At 51.5% G+C, this 23,637-nt stretch overlaps 1 protein-coding gene across 1 annotated transcript in view; it reads left to right on the forward strand.

Annotated features, from left to right (window-relative positions):
* Positions 1 to 12,318, forward strand: part of SCRIB (scribble planar cell polarity protein) — an 86,744-nt gene extending 74,426 nt beyond the window's left edge. Inside the window, 9 exon segments of the mRNA XM_054167437.1 lie at positions 325 to 493; positions 1,464 to 1,553; positions 2,187 to 2,372; positions 6,474 to 6,623; positions 7,295 to 7,434; positions 8,149 to 8,186; positions 8,961 to 9,035; positions 10,079 to 10,130; positions 12,148 to 12,318. Of these exon segments, the coding sequence (XP_054023412.1) occupies positions 325 to 493; positions 1,464 to 1,553; positions 2,187 to 2,372; positions 6,474 to 6,623; positions 7,295 to 7,434; positions 8,149 to 8,186; positions 8,961 to 9,035; positions 10,079 to 10,130; positions 12,148 to 12,308 (1,061 nt within the window). The 3' untranslated portion in view covers positions 12,309 to 12,318.
* Positions 12,319 to 23,637: the final 11,319 nt, after the last annotated feature.

Genomic DNA, 23,637 nt, shown 5'->3' on the forward strand with positions numbered 1-23,637 from the left:
TAAGACCACCATGGCCATTAAATCATGTTCTGAATGCCATGTCCACACTCAGCAGGGAGAACTGTTGGAGATCTGCTCTCTAGAGCACCCAGGAACTGAGGTTTAGTGAATAGAGGAGGGACTGAGGGAAGGGTGCAGATTTTGTTGTGTCTGAAGCATTAGCAGAGCAGAGTTGAAACAAAAGGTCTGTGGAGAGGGTATGGACTTGAACAGCACAGACTTGCAGGGGGATGGTGAGCCTGAGGAGCCTGCCTGGAGGCTGCATCCTTGCAGGGTTTTAGTGAGTGGTTTGTGGTGTAAGATGAGTCTCTCTTACTTTGGCAGCTCGAAAACTGCAGCAGAAACGTACCCTGCTGTTGGAGGAAGAGGCAGAAGAGGATGAGATGGTAAAGCAGGTGCCTGAGATGGGCATGCAGTCCAGTGTCATCATTGAAGGGGTGGAGTACAAGATTGAGAGGCTAAATGGAAGGAGCATCCAGGCTCCAGCAACTCGGTAAGACAAGGCTGGTGGCTCAGTACCACCCAGATGTGCCAGAGCTGGTTTCCAGGAAGGAGGGCTGGGCACTATTTCTTCTTAGCACAGAAATGGGTGGGGGTTTCCAGCTTTCTGTTCAGAAGAGTAGCTCCTTCAGCTCTGCCTTGGGTGCCTAGAGATACTGATTTTTAGAGACAGGTAACTCAGCATAAGTCCTGGAGCTGAACCTAGGTTTGGGCTTTTTAGGCTTTTGTTTCCTGCTTCTCAGTTTTTGTTTCTTTTTGTCACACCAGAACAAAAACTGAGATGTAATCCAAATAAACTTGGGCAGTAAAAAGAGTTGCTCAGAGTCACAATGAACTTTCTGCCTGTGGCAAACAGGCTGGTGTGACCTCCCTCCATTGCTGACTAAACCGAGTGGTGTCTGCAGGGGCACAGCTTCAGAGTGAGCTGTGACTGCAGCTGGGCTGATCTGCAGGCTGCAGGGGGTTGGTTAAAGGCATAAAGCCCCAGTAGGTCAGGCATTGTGCACAGAGTGGCCACACTGAGAATCTCTGCTCTGAGAGCACTCAGGATTTGTCCCTGGCCCAGGCATGCCTTCACCTGCAGCACAGGAGGGGCCTTCTGTGCCAACATCTGACATCAGCAAAGGAAGAGTCTGGAAGCAGCTAGGCAGCCCCTCAGGTGGTGGCAGCTGGAAGGAGCCAGGCTTGAATTGTGCAGGACTTGTCAGCACACGTGGTGCTGTGTGTTTGGAGAGTGTGTGTGAGTGTATGGTTGACCTCCAGATGAAGAAGGTGAGCTCTGCTGCTGGAGAGTGTGAACAGTTATGAATCAGCAAGGAATTGCTGGCAGCAGTGAAGGAGCTGTCAGGGTTATGTCTTCAGAAGGAAGTAGTTGATGCTTTCTGGGGCTTGGATCTGCTCTCAACCTTTTGTTGGTGTGTCAGCCTGTGATCCTGTGGGCTAACCTGCTTGTTTTGCTCTAGGCCCTCTGAGGTCAATGAGAACAACAGCTCACAGAGGAATTCACTGGAAGAAGGCCTCAAGCCTGAACAAAGAACCAACTCTGTGTCTGGGTAAGTGGATCAGCAGTGCTCTTGGCCTAGGAGCTGCCTGATGATGGAGGAGATGGCTCCTCCTCTTCAGCAGACTTAGGGTGTAAAAGGAAGGAGTTTGTGGGGCAGGGGAAAATGATCTGCACCGACCTGTTTTCATCTCCCATGTCCTTGGATGTGGACTGTTTGGATGCCCAAACAGGTCATCACCTTTTCTCTTGGAAAAGAAGCCTGGAGAAGAGGAGGCTCTGGGGAGACCTTAGAGCAGCCTTCCAGTTCCTGAAGGGGCCTGCAAGAAGGAAGGAGAGAGACTGTTTGCAAAGGCCTGCAGGGACAGGACGAGGGGCAGTGGCTTCAAACTAGAGAAGGGCAGTTTTAGATTGGATATCAGGAAGAAGTTCTTTACTGTGAGGGTGTAAACATGGGAACAGGTTGCCCAGGGAGGTGGTTGAAGCCCTTTCCCTGGAAATATTCCAGGTGAGGCTGGATGAGGCCCTGGACATCCTGGTCTAGTTGGGGATGTCCCTGCTGACTGTGGGGGGGTCGGACTGGATGGCCTTTGGAGGTCCCTTCCAACCCAAACCATTCTGTGATTCTGTCAGTGTTGTGGTGGCCCAGGCCAGGCAACCTCTTGCTGCTTCTCTGTGTGCCCAGGCTGAGCCCGCTGTACGGAGCGGGGGAGGCGGCGGCGCCGGTGCGGACAGCCAAGGCGGAGCGGCGGCAGCAGGAGCGGCTGCGGATGCAGAGCCCTGAGCTGCTGAGCGGGCAGGAGAAGGAGCTGTCGCCAGCAGAGCGCCGGGCCCTGGAGGCTGAGAAGCGAGCCATGTGGAGGGCAGCACGGTGAGCCCGACAACCTTCGCTGCTCTCTGGGCTGGCTCCTGGGAAGGGACCTGCTGCGTGGCTGTGGGGTGGTTCCATGCTATGAAAGGCAGGGAATAAGGAAGCCCTCCTGAGCTGGGTGTCAGGGGAGGTGACAGCCTGTCTGTTCAAACAGGGCAAGGCATCTGGCACCTGCCTGAGCTCATCTGCTTCTGACAGCCACAGGGGTGAGGTGTCTCTTGGTCTGCACAACCGTGAGGGCAGTGGAGCTCTGTGAGAACCATAAATTAAACACCTTTAGGTGATGGTGAATGCATTGCCTTCCCCTTAGCACACAGCCTTCCACCTCCTCTCTCACACACACAGAGCAGGTCTCTTGGAGCTGCCAGGTGATGTACTCAGAATGGAAAATGGAAAGAGCATCTCAGCATCTCGCCTATCCAGTGCTGCCAGGCTGGAAAGCTTGCTGAAGCCAAGGAATGAGCAAGGCGAGGGCACTCTTACCCACGCAGCCATGGAACAGGGATTCAGCATTGCTTTGGGAGGGGGAGAATCTCCTAGCTCAGAACTCAAGACTTAAAGCTGGCCCAGACATTTGCTGTGCCATGGAAGTCCTGCAGAATTCAGTCAGGCTGCTCCCACCACTGATGGTGGTTTCCTTCCCACAACGTTCCTGTAGGAGGCATTCAAAGGACATCCTGAGACAGTCTCTTTTGGGGGCTGAATGAGAGCTTTTAGAGGAGCAGAGCTGCTAGTGCCCCATCTTTGCCAGCCTGCTAGGTAAGACACTGTAGGGGTGACCACGAGCTGGCAGTCCCAGTGGGTTTGTTTAGGCTTGGGGAGGCTCTGGGGATGAAGAACCACAGACTGGAATCCTCAGGGAGAGCTGACTAATTCTGTAGGGCTTTGAGGGTACAAAGCTTCCTGTTGTTACCTGCTCACACAACATCTCCTTGTGGTTTATTCAGAGCTGGACTGATGTTCCTAGCGCCAGGGCTTCTGCCCTTTGGGCATAACTCTCTTGGCATTCTGCTCTTTGCCTTGGATAAGTTCTTTGCCTGCTCTGTCTCAGCTGCAGATGAGCACTGCCCTGTCATGTTAGGAAGCTGAGCAGGCCCCTGGAAGGCCTGTTTGTGTAATGGAACCTTGATTTGGAAGAGAATGAATTCTGTCATCCTCTAGCAGGTTTGTTAGGCCCTTGAAGCTGGCCCTGCTTTGAGCAGCTTTGGATCAGCTGACCTCCAGGGGTCCCTTCCAACCTGAGTTACTCTGAGTCTATACTTGGTAATGTCTCCTTCCCTGCTCATGCCTGTCTGCTGGGACAGAGGCAAGCCAGGATGCCACAGGGTGCTGTGACAGGATTGTTTCCACCCTGTGCTGTTGTTCCATGCCCCCACTGTGGTGGGATTCCATCTGCTGCTGATTTGCCACACATTCTGCTGTCTGGCATCTCACACCTGTTCTGCTCGGTGCTGTTCCCATGGTTTCTGTGCACAGCTTTTCAGTGGCATCACGTGCAGATGGAAGCTCTGTGGTTTTGTACTCAGCCAGGAGCAAACCTTTGCAGAAATAGCAGCAGAGGAGGGTTTGTAGACAGCTGCCAGGAGAGACACAGTGTCACAGGGCTGAGCTGCAGGGGTGTGTGCTAAGATGGCCAGGTCCAAACTCTTGCTCTGGTAGGTGCTGCCTCATGATGTTTGGCATACCAGGAGGTCCCTGTGTGCTGCAGCAGCACAGAGAGAGGCCTGCCAGCACTGCTCTGCCTCCTAGAGAGGCTCATAGCCTTGAATGCCTCACAAACACTGCCAGGGTTATGCCACAGGAGCACCACAGTGTCATCAGGGGCAGTCTTGCACAGAGCTGCTGCTCAGCCTTTGCCCCTAAAAAACCCCAGAAGCTCCACTGTTGTATCTGATCCAACAAAACAGCAGCTGTCTGTCAGGCTTCTGCAAATCAGCCTGGCTGTGCTGGAGGGGCAGCAGAGCCTGGGCTCTCCTCCCTTCCCTCCTGCCTCCATGAAGATTTCCTCACACTGCACGGCAGGCATTGTGAGAGGGGTGCCAGCTCTGGCTCCTCCAAAGCCTAAGAGTTAACACATCCAGGAAATGCTGTGACAAAAGCTTTAGGATGGGTGTAGGAAGGAGAAGCACAACCAAAGCCATTGGAAGGACCTTGCTGGTGTCACAGAGCACCAGGTGCCTCAGGATCTGTTCTTCCATCAACTTGCTGCTGTTGCCAGCAGGTGAATCTGAAACACAGGGGGCAGATTGTTTGTTCTTTGTTTTAGGGGATGCCATGATTTGCTCTGTACATCTGACCATGCCTTTGGGTTAGCCAGGGTTTTGTTGCACTCTACATTACACTGTGGAAGGGTCAGGGAGTGTTGAGTGGTAGGTGTTTTGTCCACCATGGGTAGGAGTTTGATCCCTGCATTCCAAATCTTCAGTCTCCTCTCAGCATGTTTTGTTCTTGGAAGATGAAGTAGTGAAGGGAGCCTTCTAGAGGTGAGAGTGCCTGACAAGAAGCTGCTTGCAGCTGCCTTGCTTTCCAGTTATCAGATCCAGTGTTACTGGGTTTGAGTTCTGCAGACCAGGTCCTCAGCTCTGCTGCTGCTAACTAGATGTAGTTCTTGGGGAAGCTCCTGGCTGTCCCCTTGGATAGGGTTAAAGCCTTGCTTATTTCAGTACTGGCAGGAATCAGTCACCACAATGGGATCCTTTTGGTAACACACAGGCACTGTTCCCTGCTACCACAGATCTCTTCTTAGGTTGCCTCTTCTCTAGCAGCCAGAGCAGGCACAGTGAGGTGATGGCAGCCAGAGCTCAGACCTTCTTTCAGAGGCTCCCAGTCAGCACTGTGTGCTGGGGGGAGGGCTGTGTGGCCCTGCAGAAGGTGCTGCAGCCACACTAAGCTGTATGTTCTGTAAGTGCATGCCACTGGGTCTGTTGCTTTCTTTCTAATCTTCTGCCTTCTGCTTCTTTCCAGTTCTCTGGTCTGTGTGCTGTCACTCGTGACTCCATCAGTTTGCACCTTCTTGGGCTTTCCTTTTTCTCCCTGTGTCATCAGTGCTCTGCCAGGATGTGTGGTGTGTCCCCTTTGCTCCCCCTCCCAGCACACACCCCTGTGCTCTCTTGGGACAAACACACTGGGACCTGTACTCCAAAGGTGTTCTGGGCACAGCCAGCCCTGGCATTGGTGCTGTTGAGAGGGTGTGATTCAGAAAGTACAGGCACATATCGAGGGGCAGGCACCCAGACAGTGCTGGATGCCCCTCAACAGCTCTCCCACCATGCACCCACCTCAGCTGCAGGTGTGCCAGGGCCTGGAGCACACAGACCTTCTGTAGTGTCCTTGGCCATTTGGCTTGCCCCTTTGGTGGCCAGACAGATGAGAAGAGAGGAGCCCATTCTAATCAAAGCTGCCCCTAGATCAGACCCATGTTTCTTCTTGCCAGAGTATGTTCCTGTATCTGTTTCTTTCTTTCCCTGTGCTTGTCTGCTGCGATGTTCATCACCATCATCTCCTCTTCCTCCTTCTCCTTTTCCTTCTCCTCTTCCTCCTCTTCCTTTTCCTTCTCCTCTTCCTCCTCTTCCTTTTCCTTCTCCTCTTCCTTCTCCTCCTTTTCCTTCTCCTCTTCCTTCTCCTCCTTTTCCTTCTCCTCTTCCTTCTCCTCCTTTTCCTTCTCCTCTTCCTCCTCCTTTTCCTTCTCCTCTTCCTCCTCTTCCTTTTCCTTCTCCTCTTCCTCCTCTTCCTTTTCCTTCTCCTCTTCCTCCTCTTCCTTTTCCTTCTCCTCTTCCTCCTTCTCCTTTTCCTTCTCCTCTTCCTCCTCTTCCTTTTCCTTCTCCTCTTCCTTCTCCTCCTTTTCCTTCTCCTCTTCCTTCTCCTCCTTTTCCTTCTCCTCTTCCTCCTCTTCCTTTTCCTTCTCCTCTTCCTCCTCTTCCTTTTCCTTCTCCTCTTCCTCCTCTTCCTTTTCCTTCTCCTCTTCCTCCTCTTCCTTTTCCTTCTCCTCTTCCTCCTCTTCCTTTTCCTTCTCCTCTTCCTTCTCCTCCTTTTCCTTCTCCTCTTTCTCCTCCTCCTCCTTTTCCTTCTCCTCTTCCTCCTCCTTTTCCTCCTCCTCCTCAGATCCTCAGCTCTTGAAGACAGTATTAAACAGTACGAGCAGGATCTGGCCAGGAAGCTGTACCAGTCCCGGCAGTGGGCACCTGCTCCCGGGGCCAGGCCAGCTCAGATGTCTAGTCCAAGGCAGAGTCACGGCTCAGGAAGCCAATCCAGGTGTGCACACTCCCCCCCAATCCCACCAGCTGCATGTTCCACAGCCCCAGCTGTGTCCCTCCCTCCTCCTGCAGAGCTCCAGCTGTGGCTGGCCTGCCAGGGGCAGGGAAGGGGTGGCAGTGGTGGCTGGCATTCAGTTACCTGAGGTCCCACTGGCCATGGTGGTTGTCTCAGTGAGAATGGTGGGGATGCTGGGTCTGTTTGACTGGGAGAAGGGAGCAGACATTTCTGAGTGCCTGGCCCACATTTTCTTGGCTATGTCATGATCTCTTGATGCCCAAAAAGGGCTTAAGATGCAACACACTGAGAGCACAGAGGAGAGTCAAGCCCCGAGAACTGACCTGACTCATCTGAGCCCCTGTGGTTCCCCTCCCAGCCTGGGCTGCTCCCAGCATGTGTGGCACCTCTGGAACTCGCTGCAGCTCCTCAGTGTGTTGGTGCTCAGCCCCAGGCTCTGTCTGTCCAGCACGTGTGCTGTCCTGTGTGTGGGGGACAGCAAGCCCAGCTGCTCTCCCCTGCTTTCAGTCTGTCTGTCCCTGAGCACCAAGGGTGCTCAACCCCGGCGCTGTGCCCAGCCTGCTGGGGCTGCTCTGGCTGCTGGGCACAGAAGGTGGCTTTGTCCCTCACTGAGAGGCAAGGTCTGATGTCTTTCTCCTTCATTTCTGAGGCAGGATGAAATCACTTGAACAGGATGCTCTTAAAGCCCAAATGGTTATTGCCAAGTCCAAGGAGGGGAAGAAGCGCAGCACCCTGGAGCAGCTGGCAGAGTCACCCTCACCTGTTCCTACCCCATCACCAACACCACTGGAAGGTAGTGTGCAGCTCTCTGAGGAAGAGAGTTCATCTGCTCCAGCTAAACCTGCTGCAAAGCAGAGCTGCTGAAAGCACCTTCCTCCTTCAGCCTCGTCTAGCAGGTCCTTTGGGACCTCTGACATCTGTCAGCATGGGGATGGGCCTGGTCTGCAGAAGGCTGTTGAGCCCAGAGCAGAGCAGCCTGAGAGGGGATCTGACCAATGCTCAGCAAGAGCTAAGTGGTGGGGGGCAAGAGGCTGGGGCCAGACTCTTCCCAGTGGTGCCCAGTGACAGGACAAGGGGCAAAGGGCACAAACTGGAACCCAGGAGATTCCATCTGAACATGAATAGAAACTTCTTTGCTGTGAGGATGCTGGAACCCTGAGCAGGCTGCCCAGGGAGAGTGTGGGATCTCTTTCTTAGGAGAGCTTCCAAACCCCCATGGACATTGGGATCCTGGGCAGCCTGGTGTGGGTGATCCTGCTTTAGTAAAAGGGCTGAATTAGATGATCTCCAGAGGAGATCCTCTGGGAGGGAGAATGTGAGAGAACATCTGAGGGATGGTTCCAGGGATCCAGAGCAGAAGCAGAACCAGCATCACGGCTCTAGAAGAACAGGGGAGGCACTGTCCTGAGAGGGCAGTATCCTTCTGAGCACAGTCTTCTGTCACTGGAAGGAGGGTCCAGGGGGTGTTGCATGGTCACTAATGGTGCTCTTTTGTCATCTGTTGCAGACTGCAGTCCCAGAAGCATCACTTCTCCAGGAAGGCTGGTAGGGCATGACCTCTGCTTGCTTTTGTCATCTCCTGTAACCCTGGGCTCTCTGGGGTGTGGGCTGTGCATCGAAGCAGTGGGATCCCCAGGTCTGGCTGTGTGGCACAGTGGATGGAGCTCTGCCATCCCCACTACTAGAGGCACCCCCATCTTCTGCCACTGCAACATAGCCTCTGCTTTCTGTTTTCCTGTTTTGTTGTTTCATCCTTTCCTTGGTTCTTCACCTCCATGTTCAGGAAGCCTTGTGTGCCACAGGCTTTAGCCCTTTGTCTCCTCAACAGCATCAAGCTGGGATTTTAGCTGAAACCAGCTTTCTCCTTTTCCTGAGCACTGCCTAAAAGCAGGAGGACGTTGTTAGCAGTGAGACAAAGGCAAGAGTGGGAGCAGCTGCACAAGTGGGGTCCTGGTTTGGCCCAGAGTCACACACTACAGCCAGCTCTGCACTGAACTCCTGACCGTGCTGCAGCCATCAGGGGTCTTGCCACCAATTCTCCCAAGCAAAGCAGGTTTCCTGCCTGACTTGATGTGCATGTGCCTGTTAGTGCAGCCCATCATGTGTTCTCTGCAGCTTGAAACCCATGGCCTGGCAGCAGAAGAGCTAATAGTCCAGAGTCCCAGAGGCGCCTTGTTTTCAGGCTGTCTTGGCTCTGAGGATGATGCTTTCCTTCTGCTTTGTCTCTGCACAGACTGCTCAGCTTGCTGCTGGTTCTCCATCCATTTCTCTCCCCTTACTCTCTCTTCTCTCTTTCTTCTCTTTTGCTGTCCCTTCTAGTCCCTGTCTGAAAAGAAGTTTGACTACCGGGAATTCGCTGCTATTCCTTCCTCCAAACCTGTTTACGAAATCCAGGTACAACCTGCATGCTGCACCTCTGCTGGGGCTTGGTGTGCACCAGGAAGTCATGGCCTTCAGAGCAGGGGCTGAATGATTTAAGGAAGTCATAGATTCATAGGATGATGGTTTAGGTTGGAAAGGACCTTGAAGATAAATCTAGTTTCAACCCCCCTGCCATGGGCAGGGACACCTTCCCCTCGACCAGGTTGCTCGAGGCCTCATCCAGTGCTGAGCTCAGTGTAAGTGCTGTGGATGGGCCTAGAAGGAGCAGTGGAAGTAACTAGTGCAGCCACTTGTGAAGGAGCAGAATTCCTCAGCAGAACACTTTGAGCTCTCTCTTCTTGAGGCACTTAGAGCTGAAAGGTGAGGAGGGCTTGGGACATTTATGCCTGTCCCCAGAGTAGTGCTGGTTTTCAAGCCACCTCAAGTTCAACACCATGAGCAAAGTTTTTCCCATGGTGTTGTCAAGTCTGGTTTGAGGAGCTTCAGACAGCTCTGGGTGTTGGAATGGCCTTCATTTTGTGAGTGGTTTAAAATCAGCAGGGACTGCTGGAGTTTGGTTGCTATCAGTTAGCTGTCTCTGCTGTCTCTTGGGCTGTAACTGCTTCCTGCCCTACTCACTTCTCTCTACACACCTGAATGTAAAGGAGGTTGGTTTTGTGTAAGGACCTAGGCCTGCAGATTGTGCAAATGCAGAGCTGGGATCCAGGATTCTCAGGGAAATGTAGCTTCTGTCTTTGGTCTCCTCTCACATTTCTGCTCATTTGCTCCAGTCTTTGTGCTTTCTGCCTTTTGTGTTCCTGTCTTCTCCTCCATGCACACAGAGCCAGAGGAGAGCTCTGATGGGCAGTCACTCCTCATCCTGCAGATCAGGCCATGGGCTGCTTGGCTTCAGCACAGAGGGTTAATGCTGTGACACTGAGGGTCCTGTCCCAGCTGCTGCATCACCAGCACCTTCAGGGGCCAAGGGTTCTGTGGTGTGCTGGAAGGCTGGAGGTGGGGGATTACCTGGCACTGGTGTTACAGACGTGGGCCTCATGTCTTCTGTTCTCTTCCAGTCACCTGATGCAGCTGATGACCTCAGATATGTAGATGACAGAAATAACTCAGGTAAGCTCATGGCTAAAGGAATCCTCTTTGTACTGCTTGATCCCACCATGGTTCTAGAGGGTTCCCTTCTTGTGGGGTCAACAACCCTGAGGACTTGAATTTCTTGCTGCTTGAAGCCATGTCCTCTTTTGTCCATTCTAGAATGAAACCTCCAACTCTCCACATTCAGATTTGGGTAGGATGCTTGCATTGTGCTTTGGTGGTGACTAATTTGCTGACAGTCTGTAACAAGCATGCCTGATTCTTTTCTGGGTTTCTCTTCTGGAGCACCAAGTGGTAGCAGAAGTTGGGTGGGAAGTTTTGGCCTCTGTCACCAGCCATAGGTGGGTAGCATCCACTGTTCAGGGTCTGCTTTGTGCCCCTTTTGCCAGAGCAAAACCTCTTGCTGTCTGCTGCAGCAGCAAAGTTCATTCTGGTTTAAGTCTGGAGAGCTTTTGGGTGCTTGAGGACCCAGGTGACTCCAAGTCTGCACTTCTGGATCTGTGTACGTGGTCACCTAAATAACCAGCAGCTCAAGCTCTGGCTGCTGTCTCCTTCAGGCTGTCCCAGCTATGCTCTTTCTGTCCCCAGCTCTAAACTTGCTAAGTCAGCACAAGGTTCTGGCTGGTCCAATATTGGGTCCTAAGCCAGAGGACTTAGAGTCATTTCTTGCTTTCTTGAACCTGTAGTAGTAAATTTTTCAGTTTCTCTCTGATACATTCAGCAGTTCTGTGCCTTCTTGCTGATTACCAAATCCTGACCCTGGCACAGACAGCTGCTCTGTGTGTGATAACAGGCAGCATCTCCCTGCCCTTCTGTGTCTTTACCACTTCCTTACTCACTAAAGGGCCTCTTGTCCGTGGGCAGCTCCTTTTCATTAAGAGCTTTCCTGAGGAACAATCAAACAAGTTCAGAATGCTGTGTGGAGATCAATTAACTTGCATGTTTGATGGCTCCTCTGGCAGATTTGGGTCTAAGAGGGTCTAGAAGGATTGACTTCCCTCCAGGGCACACTGATTTTTCTCCCCCACCCCACTCTCATCTGGATGTCTGCATGTGCCCCTGCTTGTTTGGGAGTCACTCAGCTGCTTACCTGTCCCAGTGTCCTTTCCAGGCATCACCTACATTCATTTGGGTCTGAGGCCTTTTCAAACAGCAGTGGGGAATGGTTCAGGAAGGATTCCAGGATCCCAGCAGCTGCTCACACTTGGGTGCTGTAGCAGCAGGGACATTCCCTCAGGACATCACATCTTGGAGTCTGGCTCTAGAGCCAGGGTGAGCCACCAGGTACAGCTTGGCAGGCCATGCACCTGTGGCACATCTTCACAGGGTTCTGTGGTTGAGGTTCTCTCCTATGTTCAGAGACTTTAGAAAGGCTTCCCAGGAGCCAGGTCCCACTGGAAGGGAAGAATCTGCATCTGTGAGGAGTTTTTTGCCTTTTACACCAGTATCTCACAGTACTTGCTCAAGCCAAATGGGCAAAGGGCAGATGTCCCAGGTGTGTGTCAAAGCACAACAGATAAGCTCTACCAGCTCCTCTCAGGAGGGTAAGGAGCCATGGTAACAGCAGTCCTTGAGATGCAGAACACATCCTGGAAGGCCTGAGACCAAGTTCACAGAGAGCCTGCCCTGCCAGAGCATCTTCCCTGGTGAGCTCCTTTGGTGAGGGCCCCACATCACAGTCTGAATTCACAGAAAGGTCTTAGCATGGAGCAGGGCCAGGACCCTCACCAGCTGCCCCAGGGCCGTGCTTTGTGGTCACACCAGTCCAGGCTTCTGTGTTGGAGCAGGTGAAGTGCTTGGAGCCCCTTAGTCCTTGCAGCACACTTGATTTAGGAGCAGGCATCTTACACATGGCAGTGGTCACGACACAGCCACAGGCCACCAGCAGGTTCTGGGCAGGGGTCACTGGAACTCGCTCAGACAGCGGTGCTGCCCCTGGCCCAGCCTGGCTGTCCCCTCGGTCGGTGCCAGCGCTGCCAGCTGGATCCTCAGCCTGGCACCTCCTCTTCACCCTGTGCTTTTCTTGTCTGCACAGCTTCCCAGGAGCAGGATGGGCAGCCAGAGGAAGAGGACATGCTACTAACACGGGATCCACCAACACCTACTTCATCAGCACTTGAAGAAATGGCCCTGTACAGCAGCAAACGCAAGCTCCGACACGGCCGCCGCAGTTTGGAGGCTGCTGTCCCTACGTAGAAGATCCGCTGCAGCTGGGCGATGGCGTGGCCCAGCACAGGGCTGCCGAGCTCCTGTGCTCCAGGGACAGCACTGGACTGCCCACACTGCTGCCTCCTGGGCTCTGCATGGGACCTGAGCACCCCAGTGAGCATTGTGGTCAACTGACTTCCTTTAAGGCTGTGAACCGCCCTCTTTTCTCTGCCAGCGGTGCACTGGGGCAGGTGCTGGAGGAGACGGGACAACACCAGACTTACTGATAGCAAACTGAGAGGAGGTGTGGGCAGGACAGTGGGCAGCTCATTAGCCTGTAAATATTGTGTGTGGGGAAGGGTAGGACAGGGAGAACGTGTGAGTGTGAGAGTGTGCTGGGCTCCAGCTGTTATTTCCTCAGCTTGAATTTGTTGGTGGTGATTACAGGAGCTTCTGCTCTGGTATGAATCAGAAGGAGGGCCCCAGCCTGCCTTGGCTCCTGTTTGATTTCCAGGTTTTTGCCAAAAAGCTTCTCCTTCCACCTCCCACGCCGTCACCTCGCTGTCTTTTGGGAGCGTGTGGAAATAGCTTGGAGGCAAAAGCAAAACCAAACGCACGACAAAAGGAGTTTCAGCAAAGTGCCTCCCTCTGACACTGACACCTGTGTGCTCAAAGACCAAGCAGGAGCCTGTGCCAGCTCTGTGCCACCTGCCTCTGTGAGCGCAGCGAGCTCCCGGCGGGGGGCGCCGCTCCTGCCGCGGCTTTGTGCCGTCCCGGGAGCCGGTGACCGCGGGGGTCTGCTGGAGCGCTCCACGGCACACTCTGCTGGGTGTCAGAGGCCAGGTCGCTGCTTCTGTCGGCAGCAGGCTGGGGAGTGAGCTGGGGCAGGAGGGAGCCGAGCAGCTGTAGCAGGGGTAGCTGTGTGCATGCAGGACGGCGCTAGAGAGCAGAGTAGCTGGGGTAGGTACGGTGCAGAGTAGGAGGGGGACACAGCAGATACCATAGCAGGTAGGAAGGGTAGGAAGTGGCATTGCTGGGGTCAGGTTAGGAGTAATGGGGTCTTGCAGGCGGGAGGGTCCTGTGGGGAGCCTGCTGCGTTTCCTGCCAGCTGTGAACTGAAATTGACGGCGGGTGCCCAGCGCAGGGCTCTGGCAGAGGACCTGCCAGGCAGGGAGTACGGTGAAGCGGGCTGGGCCTAACCTATGCCTTGCAATAACTTCACAATTCTACTCTCTGCCAACTCGTTGGCCTCAGGCCCCTCTCCAGTCAGGAAGGGAAAATGCAAGAGAAAACAAGAGAAACTGAAAAAGGAGCAGGGATGTGATTCCTGGTTTCCGTGAGTGGAACAAGGGCTGGGAACGGATTCAAGGGAGCTCTGCAGCTGTGGAGGAGACAGATGCTGCCTCTAGCTCTGCCACCAGCCCCTGCTGCCCACTACTGAAGTTAAAACATGGGGGTTTAAAAATGCTTCTGACAGGGAGCAAGGCACTGGAGCTCAGCAGGGCTCTGATCTGTCTGCCCTGATACATTGGTGCTCTCTGCTGAACCCCTCTAGCAGTAAGACCAGAGTTGGACCTTAAGCCTTGCGGTGAGTGGCTCTGGAGCGACAGGCACTTCTGCTTGTACATTTGCTGAGCGGGAGAACTGGATGCAGTTTCCTTTAGCTGAGAACCTCCCTTCATGCCAAAATCCAGTGGATCCTTTTGACTGACTTGGTAAGGTTTAATTTTACGGAGCTTTGAAGGGGGAACTCGGAATCAATCTCAAACGGCAGCTGCGGCTGCTTCCATCATCAGCAATTTGAGCTTTTCCTTTTTAAAACCTAATTTTAGCATTTGCTTTTTAACAACAGCAATTTTGGAAACAATCCTGGATTGGTTTTGGTGACTAACTTGTGATTCTTCTTCTTTTTTGTTTCCCCCACCTCCCCCCCCGGTTTTCTTTCCCTTTGCGGTACCTGGTGCCAGGCTCTGGGTTCTCTCCCATCCTCTCCCGAGAGACTCTGAGGGAAAATTAGCGCATCAAGACTGTAACTAGTGAAATTTGTACAACCAAAGAAATCTATTTTGTGGTTCAAGGATAATAAAAGTTTACTTTACATTTTAGAGCCTTCAGTTGGCGTGGTTTGCCCGGCGTGGAGTCTGCAGTTCCCGTGTCAGCGCCTTGGTGTGCTGCTAGGCCATCAGCCCGCAAACAGGCTGCTGCCGAAATCAGTGAGCACCTGTCCCAGGTTGAGGCAGGTCCTCTCTTGCCTTCCACCGGGGCAGAAAGATGATGAGACTCACACAAACGGATTGCAGGAGTGATGGAAAGTTTAAATGGAAAAGCAGTGAGTGTTTTACAGAGAGCCACAAGGGCAGCGACAAAACGATCCCAAAGCACACCCAGAAGCCTCCCAGCATTTCCCTTCTCCCTTCCTGAGGGTATACCCAAAACCCCCAGGGCTCTTTCTTCCTTCCCCCCCCCACTATTAGGCTAATCTCAGCTGGCCAGATCTGAGATTGTCCTTCCCCCTTCTCATCCTGGCATTAGGCCTAGCCAGGCCTTGAGATAACTCCCCTTCCATTACCAGATAGGGAGCATCTCCCATGGGGGCAGCAAGGGAGGAAAGAGAAAGTGTGAGACCTTGCAGATGGATTTATAGGGAGCAGGGCATGATGGGTATGAAATATGCAGCTCCCTGTGTCCACCCACTGGGCTGGACACCCAGGGCACCAGAGATGCACCCTGTGTGGCAGCAGCAGGAGGCACCCAGCCCAAACTGCCACAGCACCTCACTCAGTGCCTCCTGCAGGATTGTCAGCACCTCACTCAGTGCCTCCTGCAGGATTGTCAGGGTGAGCATGTGCTGCTCGTGTCCATTTGGTGGAATCAGAATGGTTTGGGCTGGAAGGAACCTCCAAAGGTCATCTAGTCATTAAGGGCCACAAAGATGATCAGAGGGCTGGAGCACCTCTCCTGTGAGGACAGACTGAAGGAGTTGGGGCTGTTCAGTCTGGAGAAGAGAATGGATGCTGATGTTCCCAGGGCACAAACAAGGTAACCAACAGCCTTTCCTGCAGAGGTGTTGATACTGGACTCAAAACACTTCTTGGGCAAGCAGCAGCATTTTCATTTATGTAGCACTGCATAAGGTACCTGGGGGGATGGCTCCCAAAATCCATGGGCCCTGAAGGGAAGTTTTTACAGCTGCTTGTAGAGGACCTTTCACAAAGTCACACCTACCTGATTCCTCCTACCTATTACATGTTCATGGGGTAGGTCTCATCAGAATACTTGGATGCCTGCACTAATAGTCTAGGATCCTTCAAAGCCCTTCCTCACACTGCCTTCTATGGCCACCCAGGGCAGTCTCTCACGCCGAAGACCATGACTTCCTTTCTCACCTGTGTCTAGCTTACGTTCTGAGTGAGGGAAGAGCTCTAAACCAGCACAGATTCACAGCCTGTGTTGGGTTGGAAGGGACCTTTGAAGGTCACCTTGTCCAACGCCCCTGCAGTCAGCAGGAACACCTTCAACCGGATCAGGATGCCCAGGGCCACATTCAGTCTGATCTTGCATGGCTCCAGGGACAGGGCATCAACCACATCCCTGGGCAACCTGGTCCAGTGCTTTACAACTCCCATTGTGAAGAACTTCTTCCCTCTGTCCTGTAAACCCCCTGTTGTGCCCTTGTGATGGTATGAAGTTGTTACATCCTATAACCTATCATAAATACGGGAAACATTTATTTGGGCCTTGCTCCAATCGATTGGCCTAAGGTGGGATCCATCCTCGTCCTGGTGCTGCTGGGACAGGATCCCAGTCCAACTATTAGCTGCAGGCCATTAGCAGCTCCAAGTCAGCCAGGACAGCTGACTGCAGTTGGCTACAGGTATGTCCCAGACCATGAGCATCACACTCCATATAAAGGGGCAGATATCATGAGGGAGGTTTCTTGCTAGAGCCTCTTGCTTGGGTTCCTCCTGATCCTGCTCCTGTGTCTGCTGCTCTGGAGGACTAACCTGCCTGTGCAGTGTGGCTGCTCTACCTTTGCTGGGGTGAGTATAACTTTGTACAGACATGGGGATCAGTTTGGCTGTTCTGTTTTTACTTCAACCTATGGGTCTTCTTTCCATTTCCCCAATTCTTCTCTGCTAAGGAGGGGGCACTGGGTGATAAAGCAACTGCCAGAGTTTATCCCCTAACTGTAGACAGCCCTCCTGCACTGCAAGGCGGTGGAAACAGCACTGACAGGTGACAGCCCCTAGTGCATGATGGGCTTGGAGTGTGAGGGGGAAAGGTGCAGCATCCCAATGCAATGACCTGTGGCAGGAAGCAATGCTGAGTTAATTGCATGTGTTTGGTACCATTCCATGATGAAGAGACTTGGGTATCTCTGCTGCTACAAAATCAATGAGAGTTAAACCAGCCTGCCAGGTCCCTTTAGCCTGCACCTAGAACAGTCTTAGTACAAGCTTTGGTTCTGACCAGTTCATGAATTTAGGTTGGCTTGAAGCAAAACACAAGCAGACAAAAACTGGTTGAGGTAAAACGCTTTTGAGGAGTGACTTGCTCACCCTTGAAGAGGGGACAAGCAGCTACTACCCTTGTGAATCCACTGGGCTCTTGCCCTGGAAATAGAACTACATTAATGTCTCCTCAGCTGCTCCAGCAGCTCCAGCATGCACACAGCAGGAGGGCATTCTACAACCCTGTGGCAACTGCTGCCACTGCAGTCAAGGGAATTGTTTGTGAGTAACTATTTGCAGGGTGAGGTTGCAGAATCACAGAACGTTAGAGGTTGGAAAGGACCTCCAGGGAGCATTGAGTCCAACCCCCCTGATAAAAGCAAGATCACCCAGGGTAGTCTGCACAGGAACACATCCAGATGGGTCTTGAAAGTCTCCAGAGAAGGAGATTCCACAACCCTCCTGGGCAGCCTGTTTCAGTGTTGTGTCACCCTCACTGTAAAGAAGTTTCTCCTCATGTTGAGGTCCTTGGTGTCAGAGCAGACACCAAAATCCATCAGCCTGTGGAAGAGCTGCGGGGGGCTGGATGTGCTGGCTGCCTCTGACAGTACTGTTCTTGGTGGCAGCCTTGAATCTCACATCTGCTCACAAGGGTAGAACATTGAACAGAGAAAAGGAGCTGCTTTGTGCAGAGCTTGCCTGTGGCTGGCTGCCATGTGTACAATGGTGTGATGGCAGCAGGAGTAGAATCTGTTACCAGCTCAGGCAACATTGAGCTCCCCTCCTCTGGAGGCAGCACAGCTGCCCATTGCTGAGTTATCTTACTGGCTAAGGTTATGCATGGACAGTGAAGAGTTAGAACCTGCCTCAGCTGGGGCAGGGATATTTCAGGTTCCTTGTGGAGGTTTTAAATACCTTTTTATTGAGTGTTTTGCTTCAGCTGTGTCAGCTGGGTTAGAGCTTCAGTGATTTGCTTTCAATCACAGCTGCTGAGTTTGAGGCTTTATAGAAGCTGTGGATGCTTTCTTCCTAGGAGTCCTGAGCTAGCTCAGATGTATTTTGTTTAAGTTTACATGTTTAAAGTGATATGCTCAGTGCCTCACAGTGCAGATCCCTGCTATAGTGACTTCACTTTCATGTCAGCCAGCTGGCAGTGTATTCTCTCTCTTCCAGCCCTACATTTGCACAGCAAACTTGCATCTGCCAGCAAAGGGGGGTTAGGAGCAGGATGCAAACTCCACACAGTCTAGCACTAAATTGGATGAGAGATGAGGAGGTAGCAGCCTCTTCTATGTGGCTTGAAAGGTTTTTGAGCAGTGTTTCAACCTCAAAGTTGCAATGGAAGCTGAGGGGTTGTTACCTTAAACAGAGGAGGTGCCACTAGCACAAAAGTTCAAAAATGAATGACTTGCTGAGATCTGAGGGTGTGTGCTTGGGGATCTCCACGTGGCAGAGGGGGCTGGTGCATGCCCACGTGTTGCTCTGATACAGAGCTGAGAGCTGGCTGGGAATGCACTCAGACATTGCAAGAGACTTTGGCTTCTGTAGCCTAACCAGCCCAAAAAGCAGCTTTCCCACCTTGTGCTGATGCAGCCTGCTAAGTCTGGGTAATCTGGTGGTCAAGGCCAGGTTGGGTGGGGCCTTGAGCAACTGGTCTAAGGGAAGATGTCCCCACCCATGGCAGGGGGGTTAGAACTAGATGATCTTCAAGGTCCTTTCCAACCCAAACAGTTCCCTGTATCTATGACTCTGATATGGCACACATGATTAACACAGCTGATTTAGTACAGCAGTGGGGTGCAAGAAGAGTGATCTTCTACAGCACCTGGAATCTCATGAGTCTTGGTTGAAAGAGGAAAGGCCAAGCCTGGAATGACCCATTTTGAGTCAAGTGAAGTGTTAATGTTGCTGCTGTCATCAAATCAACTGTTGGCTTCCTGACCTTTTTTTAATAGAGTATTATGTGTCCTTCTGGCCAAGAAGGCCAATGGTATGTTGGAAGGGCTGTAGTTAGAAGGTCAAGAAAGGTTCTCCTACCCCTCTACTCTGCCCTGGTGAGGCCACATCTGGAATATTGTGTCCAGTTCTGGGCCCCTCAGTTCAAGAAGGACCTCAGGGAATTGCTTGAGAGGGAACAGCAGAGGACCACAAAGAAGCTGAAGGCAGTGTGTGGTGGTAAACATCTCCCTTATGAGGAGAGGCTGAGGGAGCTGGGTCTGTTTAGCTTGGAGGAGACTGAGGGGTGACCTCATTCATGTTTATAAATATGTGAAGGGTGAGTGTCAGCTGGACAGAGCCAGGCTCTGCTCAGTGCTGTCCAGTGACAGGACAAGGGGCAGTGAGTGCAAGCTGGAGCAGAGGAGGTTCCACTTGAACATAAGGAAAAACCTTTTCACTGTGAGGGTGACAGAGCACTGGAACAGGCTGCCCAGAGAGGTTGTGGAATCTCCTTCTTCAGAGATATTAAAAGCCTGCCTGGAGGCACTCCTGTGTGACCTGCTCTAGGTGACCCTGCTCTGGCAGGGAGGGTTGAACTGGATGAGTTGTCGAGGTCCCTCCCAGCCCCTAACATTCTGTGATTCTGGAATGAAAGAAGCAGATCCAGTCATTCACACACATGTGCATGAATCACTCTCATTCAGCACTGGAGCATATTAATAACTCCCAGTGCTTAAACCCTGATGTTTGGATTGCAGTTTGTGGTTTTCTAGTGACGGAAATCTCCAAGTCTTAGAACTGAGTCCCGGGTTCAGTGCGAGATGGTTGTGAGCAGTACCTCGGACTGGCACACGATGGCAGGGTGAGGACATTGTAAAGCAGCTATCTCTGTGCGTTGTGGTCGTCATGGCAACCGGTTTGAAATGTGGTCTTCAGAACACGTTTTGCAGAGGTAAATATTTTGCATCATTTCCACCTGAAAATGATACTGTCGGTTTTTTTTGTAGCTAGCATTAAACTCAGCTGCATCACACAGGACTGGCTGTAGTTAAGAATATTGTACAGGGAGTCCTTGCCACAAGACTTCCAGTGCATTCAATCCAGGACATAGAATCATAGAATGGTTTCAGTTGGAAGGGACCTCCAAAGGTCATCTAGTCCGACCCCCCTGCAGTCAGCAGGGACATCCTCCACTAGGTCAGGCTGCTCACAGCTTTGTTGAGTCTGACCTTGAATACCCCCAAGGGAATGGCACCTCAGCTGCCTCCCTGGGCAACTTGTTCCAGTGTTCTACAGCCCTCATGGTAAAGAACTCATTCCTAACATCCAGTCTAAATCTGTTCTTCTCTAATTTCAAACCCTTGCCCCTTGCCTGTCACTTCAGGCCTTTGGGAACAGTCCCTCTGCAGCCTTATTTTTTGTTGCTCTTTGTTTTGGCAGCCTCATCCCAGTAACCCTTTGCTGCTTCCCAGAAAACCAGAGAGCCTGAGCTCTTCATTGGTGAAGAGGATCTGAGGGAGGTGTTGGGAAGCACTTTTCATTTGCTCTTGCTCTTGCCTTATGCTTCCAAGAAGTCTTTGAGCTAAACATCAGTCAAAAGGCAACAGCGTTATGCCGATCCCACCCCCGCTGCAAGGTGCAGGTTTACTACAGTGAACATGAAAACAATTAACAAAACCTGAGGAGGGTTTGGCAACTGTGAAATAACTGTGCTGAATTGAATATGCAGAGTCTTTGTTTCTGAGTATTCAGATAGTAGCAAACTAGCAGAAATCAGTCCTTAAAACAGTCTGAGCAGTCGGTGCAGATCTGTGTTGTTTAGTTTTCCTTCACATCTGCTTGGCAGAAAAATGATCTAGATAGAATGGAATAGACCAGACCAGACCAGGTTGGAAGAGACCTTTGAGATCATCATGTCCAACCCATCATCCAACACCATCTAATCAACTAAACCATGGCACCAAGTACCTCATCAAGTCTCCTCCTAAACACCTCCAGCGACAGTGACCTGCACAGAGCCAAGAAACACCACTCCAGCATGCCTTGGGTCAAAACCCAGGTAGGTTCTTCAGGGACACCCAGGTGTCTTTCTGCATTTGTCAACACAGATAATGTTGCAGGAGTGAGATCTCACTTTGCAGAAGCTGAAACTGAGGCAGGAATCTTATTGGTAGCAAGGGGTACATTCATCAGTGCTTAAACAACCTTACCAATGCTTGGCTGTGGCAAATTAAGGTACTGAATGATGTTGGAGCACCCTGTGACCTCAGATTGCTGCATCCCCCCCATTTCTAGTGCTTTCACTGGAAATCATTTGAGAACTGCCCCCCTTCCCTCCCACCCACCCCCCCAATGGGCATTACTGATTTTTCTGTTTCAGAAGCCTGAAAATTCCAACATATCTCAGTATCTTCAGGATGCTTTGGTTCACATTCAGTCTGAGAGCATGAGGGAAAGGAGAGGTTTGAAGTGAAGTTTTTTTCTTAGGTTCACAGATTGCATTGGGTTGGAAGGGACCTTCAAAGGTCATCTTGTCCAACCCCCCTGCAGTCAGCAGGGACATCTCCAACTAGATCAGGATGCCCAGGGTCGCATCAGTCTGATCTTGAATGTTTCCAGAGATGGGGTCTCAACCGCATCCTTGGGCAGCCTATTCCAGTATTTTCCTGCTCTCTTTGTGGAGAACTTCTTCCTTATGTCCAGCTTAGATCTACCCTGTTCCAATTTAAAGCTGCTGCCCCTCATCCTATTGCTACAAGCTCTTCTGAGCAGCCCTTCCCCAGCCTTCAGAGAGTGAAATGTGCTTGTAAGGTCTCCCTGGAGCCTTCTCCAGGCTGAAGAGCCTCCATTCTTTCAGCCTGTCTGCATATAAGAGGTGTTCCAGCTCTCTGATCATCTGACACCCTCCCTTCCTTCTAGTCTTGCCCAGCCACACCAGCCTTCACACAGGGCTGTTATGCCAAACACCTATTCACAGACTGAAGAGCCTTTTCTACCTTTTCATCTTGACACTCTTTTTAACAGCACAACAGGCTTTCTGAAAATGATTGTTGAGGTTTAAAGGTTGTGCTTTTGGGTCCAGCTCTAACAAAGAGGAAAGGAAACACAGAAACCCCAGTTAGTGTTTTCAGGCTGGCTGCAGAGGAATGATGCCCTTACAGCTCTACAGCGAAAGTTGTTTTGAGGTTGTTATTGAAGTTTACTACTCCAAGTCTCTCGCTTCAATCACTGAGATGCATAAAACAGTTTTCCCTATTCAGATAGCAATTTGCATGAGCAGCAGGGCTTTATCCCTAGTGCTTGTGACAAAGGCTGTTCTTATGCTGGGTCAGCTGGAAGTTATTCTTCATTACTGCAGGGCTTTTGGGTAAAGTCAAAGAATCTGCTTGACTGCTAATGCCTGGTGTACTCCAGATAACAAAAAGACATTTTTCATCAGTTTGTGGGAAGAGACACAGGTAATGCACCTCCTCAGCTGTAGCCACAATGCACATTGAAACTTAGGCTGCCCAAAGATTGCCTTAATATTTTAGTGAGCCATATCTGTCTGTGATGAGCCAGCAGTGTGCACTTGAAGCCCAGAAGGCAAATCACATCCTGGGCTGCATCAACAGAAGCATGGCCAGAGGGTTGAGGGAGGTGATTCTGCCACTTTACTCTGCTCAGGTGAGACCTCACCTGGAGTACTGTGTCCAGATCTGGGGTCACCAACACAGGAAGGACATGGACCTGATGGAGCAACTCTAGAAGAGAGCCATGAAAATGATCAGGGAGCTGGAACACCTCTGGTATGAGAACAAGCTGGGCTTGTTCAGCCTGGAGAAGAAATGGCCCCCAGGAGACCTAATAGCAGCCTGCCAGTACCTGAAGGGGGCCTGCAAGAGGGCTGCAGAGGGACTGTTTCCAAAGGTCTGTAGGGCTAGAATGAGGGATAATGGTTTGAAATAAGAGAATCATAGAGTGTTAGAGATTGGAAGGGACCTCCAAAGATCATGCAGTCTAACCCTGCTGCCAGAGCAAGATCACCCAGGGTAGTCTGCACAGGAATGCATCCAGGTGAGTTTTGAAAGCCTCCAGAGAAGGAGACTCCACAACTTCTCTGGGCAGCCTGTTCCAGTGCTCTGTCCCCCTCACTGGAAAGAAGTTTCTCCTCATGTTGAGGTGAAACCTTCTGTCTTCAAGTTTGGATCTGCTGTTCCTTTGCTGCTTTGCTTTAGACATTCCACAAAAATACTGATGTTTACCATTAACCCAAATCTCTTTAATTGCAAACAAAAATAGGCACCTAGGAGCAGGGAGGGAATTTTAGGGATTTTTATAAACCCCGAGGACTTGAAAGGATTCAAGGTCTGTCTTTGCTTCAAAGGGCAGTTGAGACATTAGTTAGGTGGAGGAAAAGGGACTGATAGGTTTAGATAAAGGAGAAATGAGCTTGAAAGCCTATTGAGAAGAGAAAACCTGAAGAGGAAAAGATCTGCTATAATCCAATTGAGCAGAAATAGAGGACAAAAAAAAAATCATCAAGAGACCTCTCTTAAAAGAGGTGGGAGAATGGGGATCCATTTTATAGCCTGCTCTATTGGATTAAAGGAGGCCTCAAATGAAAAGCTCTGTACAACAAAGGCATCAGACAGGCAGCTTTCTCCTTTTCTTTCTCGAGGCTGATGGCTTCCAGCCCCTCCCGTGTATGGTTGATTGCAAAGTCTGAACCCTCAGAGGGGCAGAGTCATCTTTGGCTTTTGTTGGTGAGAGGTGCAGAGCAGAACTGTGGCAGCTTGTTCCTATCACAATAGCACCTTTCTCCCAGGAGGAGTAGGTGGAGAGCTAGGCAGGCTCCTTTTATCCAGCTACGTGGTAGGGGAAACAAGAGCCAGGTGTACCCTGCTGTCTAGCCAGGGCCAGATGTGCCCTGAGTCATGGCCTTAGGTGGAGTTACACTGATGGTTTTAGCCAGTGTGCAGCCTATGCAGTTTTGATGTTCCTCTTTT

This window comes from Dryobates pubescens, chromosome 14 (genome assembly GCF_014839835.1).
Source record: "Dryobates pubescens isolate bDryPub1 chromosome 14, bDryPub1.pri, whole genome shotgun sequence".
In the NCBI taxonomy this organism is placed as follows: domain Eukaryota; kingdom Metazoa; phylum Chordata; class Aves; order Piciformes; family Picidae; genus Dryobates; species Dryobates pubescens.